General features: G+C 33.7%; 1 protein-coding gene across 1 annotated transcript; it reads left to right on the top strand.

The window, feature by feature from the left end:
- Window positions 1-1,545: 1,545 nt before the first annotated feature.
- On the top strand, window positions 1,546-6,573 carry LOC102740132 (cysteine and histidine-rich domain-containing protein 1; the record flags this gene model as incomplete). The annotated part of the gene is made up of 4 exons (XM_081809652.1): window positions 1,546-1,602; window positions 2,521-2,678; window positions 5,078-5,181; window positions 5,766-6,573. Coding segments are annotated over 4 exons (453 nt in total), but the record flags the coding sequence as incomplete, so codon positions are not given.
- Between the last annotated feature and the right edge of the window lie 12 nt (window positions 6,574-6,585).

Here is a 6,585-nt window from a genome sequence, read left to right as displayed (position 1 = left end):
CCTGGGTGGCTCAGTTGGTTAAGCGACTGCCTTCGGCTCAGGTCATGATCCTGGAGTCCCTGGATCGAGTCCCGCATCGGGCTCCCTGCTCGGCAGGGAGTCTGCTTCTCCCTCTCCCACTCCCCCTGCTTGTGTTCCCTCTCTCGCTGTGTCTTTCTCTGTCAAATAAATAAATAAAATCTTAAAAAAAAAAAAAAAAGAAATGACAACCTTATACTCACATACTTAAATTTATCTTTCATTTTTTAAAAAGATTTTGAGAGAGAGAGAGGGAGACCCGCATGCATGCGCACAAGCGGGGGGGCGGAGGGGCAGAGGGACTCCCCATTGAGCAGGGAGCCTGATGCAGGACTAGATCCCAGGATCCTGGGATCATGACCTGAGCCAAAGGCAGACACTTAACTGACTAAGCCACCTAGGTGCTCTTTCATTTTTTTATTTTACTGAGGACTGCCATAGATCCCAGATCGGCATTTGGGAATAACTAGTATATATCATGTATGTATCCCAGTATCCCCAGAATATCTGCCGTAATTCTTTATATATGATTAAGATGATAAAGCTTTTTCTTGTACAGAATAACTTTTCTGACTGTATTATTAATGCTAACTAAATATTATATTTTAAGGTTATAGTAGGTTTTCATCTATACATCTCAATTCAGAATAAAAGAATTCAGTTTCAAAATAAAGGAAAATTTAAATTATAGCGTATTTAACATTTTCTTTAAAATAATTTATTTAAAGAAAGTAGTGTGAAAACAATCACTACCAAATTTTTCATATAGTGTATTGAGAAAAGCAGTGAGGCCCAGATGGATATGTGCAAATCCTAGCCTTTAGTCTAATTTAGGACATTCCAAGTCTTGAAACTGCTGCATTTTTATTTTCTTATTCTTTATACTACATTGAAATTACAGATGACAGCTAAAAGCCATTTTTTGGTAAGCCACTTGATATTTTGTTTAGAAATCACACACAGCATTGCAATTTCTATATTTTTATGCTTGTCGCTAAAAAGATCATTTAACCTTCAAAGATCTAACAGTCCTTAGGCTACTATGCTAATCAATCTATGTTGTTCTGAAAATAGAATGCTTATTGTTGGGGAACACCTACAGTGAGTTCTTTAGAAGCTGAATTATAATTAATGTCTCTGACTTAACTGGATTTTTAAAGTAAAGCACTTCACTTACTCCCCAGATCCTTTAAAATATATGATATTTTTAGAAATTAGAAAATGTGTCTCTTCTAAAAATCAAGTACTAGTCTTGAAAAAATAAGCGATTTTTATTTCCCATTTTAAGGTACTTCCTTTTGTGATCAGTCACAATACAAATCACCCTTAACATTGATTAATTAGCTTTTTTTTAAATCAAAAACTAAAGATCATTTAATTTGATTTGATGAATCATTTATAACACTTCACAACTGTGAAATCTATATATGTGCAAGTCACTGCCAGATTCAAGGATATATGCAAGTAGACTCTTAGTGGGCTGTGGTTCTATGCAAATTCAATTTTCAGTTTTTTTCTGTTTCATAGGGTTGGTCTTGCTGTAAGAGAAGAACGACCGATTTTTCTGATTTTCTAAGCATTGCAGTAAGTATTAATTTTTTTCCTAGGTTATCTCCTGAGAAAGTACAAATAATGGGAAGCTCCAGATTTGAGGAGTCTGATTTGGGACATCTGTTGAATGGTCTGTTAATTTGCACATAGAGCCTTTCTTTGCAAGTGGAGTTCACCTCTCTTGACAGCCTTTAATATAAGGAATTTATCCGTTTTAGAGATAAAAGTTTCACGATATTAATTAGCCACCTGTCAATACAGGTTTGTCCTTGATATGAGTAGTCTTTAAAGTACATCAAGAAGGAAGTAGTAGGTAGCTATTTAAGGCATTTATATAGTGAGGAACAATAGATATTTATCAAATCTAAGATACTACCATGATGTACCATTTATTCTGTATACCCTTAAGAAAGAAAACAAAAACTGTTAACGAAATGACATGCCATTAAAGTTATGATTTCAGAAATGTTACAATGCATGTTTGACTCACCTGCAAGTTTTGACAAATACTCTTATTTTACTTAATCCTCTCAGAAAATATCTTAAGTGCCCTTACCTCCATTTTGAGGAAACTGAAGTTTAAAAAGATTCCCTTGCTCAAGGTCAAATAGCTAATAAGTAGAAGAAGTAGGGCTTAAATCAAGGTCCTTTTGTGTTAATAATTTGTAGACTTCCATGTGAGAGTTCCAGAATTTTACTGTAAAAAAAAGTTTATGCTGTGTTTATAGTATAAGCTGATATTTATGAAGTGTAATTCAAAGACTTCTTTTAAAATACATTAAGATATAAGAACTTATTTACAAATATTGCAAATTTAGAGTTCTGTTTTTAGTTTCTTAAAATAAGTCTGTGTGGAGAAAGCGAACAGTAGAATTTATTAATAAAGAAAACTAATTTTTCTGTCATGGCATGTGAAACAGATGCTAGGATAACTCTTATCTTTCCTAACAGGGCTGTACAAAAGGCAGGCATAATAGTGAGAAGCCACCTGAGCCAGTCAAACCTGAAGTCAAGACTACTGAGAAGAAAGAACTTTCTGAATTGAAACCCAAGTTTCAGGAGCACATCATTCAAGCCCCTAAACCAGTAGAAGCAATAAAAAGGCCAAGGTACACTTTATACAGTTGTATATTTTTGTCACAAGTGAATAATAGCATTTATTCTTGGTATTTTATGATTTTACATAATACCATTTATAGCTATTATGTAGGTCACCAACTTTTTATCTATTTGATTTTCTCATAAGTATACATTCCATTTTTATTCCCCCTTCAACTTGAGGGCATGTACACAGTAAACTTCCATTGCATATTTGTTCATATATCATCATAATATGTCAAAAGCAGAAAAGCCTCCATCTGTCTTGTGATTTGACATGTCTTTTTCACTGTGGCATAGTGAAATTCTAGAAAGGAATTGTTGTCATAGAATCAGTTTGAGTTGAAAAAGAACTTTAGACACCTTCCTCTTCATTCCTCTGCTGTTTTCTTGAATATTTTCTAGGACATTCCTGACAGAAGGATACTTAGTTTCCTTTCAAATAATTCTAGTGAAGAGGAATTTACTTTTATTTTAAATTAGTCCATTTTATTGTTACTAAGTGTATATTTTTTTGCTCATATTGAGCCAAATTCTGTCTCCTTCATTTGCATATTTTGTCACTAGAACAAGCCTAGTCACTCCTTTTACTTTCAGATAACTGAAAACTGATAATTTTATTATTACTATTAAACTTTTTTATTTATTTGATTTAGATGGCAGATCTGTTAAAGTACTTTTAAAATACCTTTTGCTCATTATGCAGTAGAATTACCCAGATTTTTTGTACTTACCTTCTGGTCAACTAAACTCTGTTTTACATTCTCACACATGCATGTTGGCTGCCACTGTTAAACCAGGCCTCCTTCATTTTGCCCTTGAGTATTGTTTTAGAACCAGGATATAAGACTTAGAAAACAGATGGTTTTTGGTCTCAAATATGGCCCAAGTTGGGTTTTTTTTTTTTTTTTAAGATTTTATTTATTCATTTGGGAGAGACAGAGAGAGCACAAGCAGGGGGAGAGGCAGAGGCAGAGGGAGAAGCAGGCTCCCTGCTGAGCTGGGAGTACACTTGGGGCTCTGTCCCAGGACCCTGGGATCGTGATCTGAGCCAAAGGCCGATGCTTAACCATCTGAGCCACCCAGGTGCCCCCTGAGTTGATGTTATTCCCATAATGGACTTAATGGTTTTCATGATTTTTTCTCTTTATTGATCTTAAATAAATTTATAGCATATTGAATAATACTGGACCAATATAAGAAGCCTGAGAGACTTTTTGACATTTGTTCATTTAACCAAACTACTTACACTGATTTTTATTCCATCTCCACCTTATTCATAATCATGAGAGACTTTATCAGATGCCTTGCTGGCTGATTTGCCAGTTACAAAAAAAATTAAGAGGAAAAGACAACTTTGGCATGGCTCATTCTTAAGTATTACAATGGTGTCTACTGTAATTAGCAGTATGAGTTAATACTTACTGTAAATAATGGACTACTAACTGAGAGAAATTTAAGTACTTTTCCATAAATTCATTTGGTAGTATTATAGAGATTATGGGAATATAGGTTTTTATGTACTGTTGTTAATGCTTCCTATATCTTCCTACAATAGTTGTTTTCATTAAGGATGTGGAATGAATAATTTCTGTTTTTATTGTTGCATTTATTAATATGCTTAATACTTATTGAATGGCTTTAAATAAATTGTACGCATAACACTTAACCATTATGAATGTTGGGGGGTGTTACTGATTTTTAACCCTACTGAAATTGCCTTGTGATAAAATTTTATCTGAATGTATGGATGCATATAACCAGTGTCCACACAAAGTGAATTATCTCCACTGGTAGGAATATGGATTCACTTAGTACATATTTGTTGCCTGTTAATTGTATGCTCAGCATTTTGCTTAGGTGTGGAATGTAAAAGTACTTCATGGTTCCTTCTTGGCAAATGTGGATTCCTATTCTTTACTTCCTTCCCATTAGACCTACTGATTAGTAATTTACCATGTTGGCAATAGCATGATTATTTGAGACTTAATATGTTTATTTACTTATGTATTTATGTATGTATGTATGTATGTATGTATTTATGGAGGGTGCAGAGGGAGAGAGAGAAAGTCCCAACAGGCTCCACACCTAGTGTGGAGCCCGACTCAGGGCTCGATCTCACAACCCTGAGATTGTGACCTAATCCAAAATCAAGAGTCGTATGCTTAACTGAGTGAGCCATCCAGGTGCCTGAGTTTTAATATTTTAATATCAGAATTTTTCTGTTAAAACTTGAAAGTATAGATACATATTACAGTTATTTGTAAAATACTATTTAATAGGAAAAACTTGATTCACAAAGCATTTGGCTTTTTATAGATTCTTAGTGTATTTATTTTTACTAAAATATATATATATGTATTTTTTTTTGGTATATCAATAATGGTAATAAAATTTAAAAATTCTCCAGCCCAGATGAACCAATGACAAAATTGGAATTAAAAATATCTGCTTCCCTAAAACAAGCACTTGATAAACTTAAACTATCCTCGGGGAATGAAGAAAATAAGAAAGGTAAGATTTTATTTTGTATTTTTTTTTCTGTACAATTAACCAATTATCTAAAAGAGACCACAGTGTGGTTCACTGAATATAAATATGAAAAGGTAGCACATTATAGTAAAGAATTTATTTTTGTTTTCTAAATACCAGTAGTACCACAAAATGAATTGGTGGTTTATTCCATAATGTCTTTGTTAAAATGTCTTTATTAAATGTTTCATTGTGCGTAATATAAAATATTCTCAGTATATTCTGACCTACACTCAATACCATGGAGAAAAGTAGTTACCCCTTTCATGATTTCTCTTTTATAGGGTTAAGATGTTGGATATTGTATTGCATTATAGAATAGAAATGCGTCATATACCATTTGGGGACATGGGCAAAACTTAATCACAATAATTCTTACCAGCTTTTTAAATATATTCCCTGAAAGGTCACGTAGAAAACTTAGTAACTTAAAATTGTTCTCAAATATCAGTGTTTTTTAGATTTAGTATTTTTTCAAATACTTGTTTTATGAAAGAGGTTATTTAAGAATGACACTAAAGTATTTATTTTAATGTTTCTAATTTGATTTTCTTTTCTTGTTTTAGAAGAGGACAGTGATGAAATTAAGATTGGGACCTCATGTAAAAATGGAGGGTGTTCAAAGGTATATATTGTAAAACTTGTGTTGTGTCATGGAAGTAGAATTGTAATTTTTGAAGAAGAGGGTGCAATTTACTGATTCAGTTCAACAAACATTTGGGTGCCTGTTATGTGTTGATCAGTGTGCTATGGACTAGGGCTGTGAAGAGACTCTGTCTCTGACGAACATCATATCTGACAGAATCATGGAATAAATAATTCTAATTCAGTCAGTATTTACTGAGCACTTACTGTATGCCAGACAGTGTTTGGGGGGCTGGAAACACAGTATCAAGTAAGCAAAAATTTCTGCTGTTGTGGAGCTGATAGTTTAATTTAGGGAGAAGGATAACACATAGGCAATTAAATATTATGAATTTAGGTAGATATGAAGAAAATACAGTAAACAAGGAGATAAAGCTATTAAAAATAAGGCTGTCAGGAAAGCCCTTTGGGAAGTGACACTAAATCAGAAATCTAAATAATGTAGCAGGTGAGTTATGTAAACCTCCAATCGATAGGGGAGCAGTATGTGTAGAGCCTTTAAAGCTTGGCTTTTCAAGAAATTATGAGAAAAGTCAGTGGGGCTTGGTCATGGGTGTGAAATATGAAAGGTAGGGGTAAGTGAGGTAGACAAGATTATGGTGGTCCTTACAGGGCACATTGAGGGGTTTGGGCTTTTTTTCGTATAATGGGAAGACATTCTCTGTTTTAAGGAGGGGTTCTAAAAAGACCTCTTTGACTGATAACCTGGCAAATATAATGGGGCACTGGGGATTTGGAGGA

This window comes from Leptonychotes weddellii, unplaced genomic scaffold, assembly GCF_054177405.1.
Source record: "Leptonychotes weddellii isolate Sample4059 unplaced genomic scaffold, ASM5417740v2 HiC_scaffold_11834, whole genome shotgun sequence".
Lineage (NCBI taxonomy): Eukaryota > Metazoa > Chordata > Mammalia > Carnivora > Phocidae > Leptonychotes > Leptonychotes weddellii.
The sequence above is the reverse complement of the archived record's forward strand: the minus strand, read 5'-3'. Positions and strand labels throughout refer to the sequence as shown.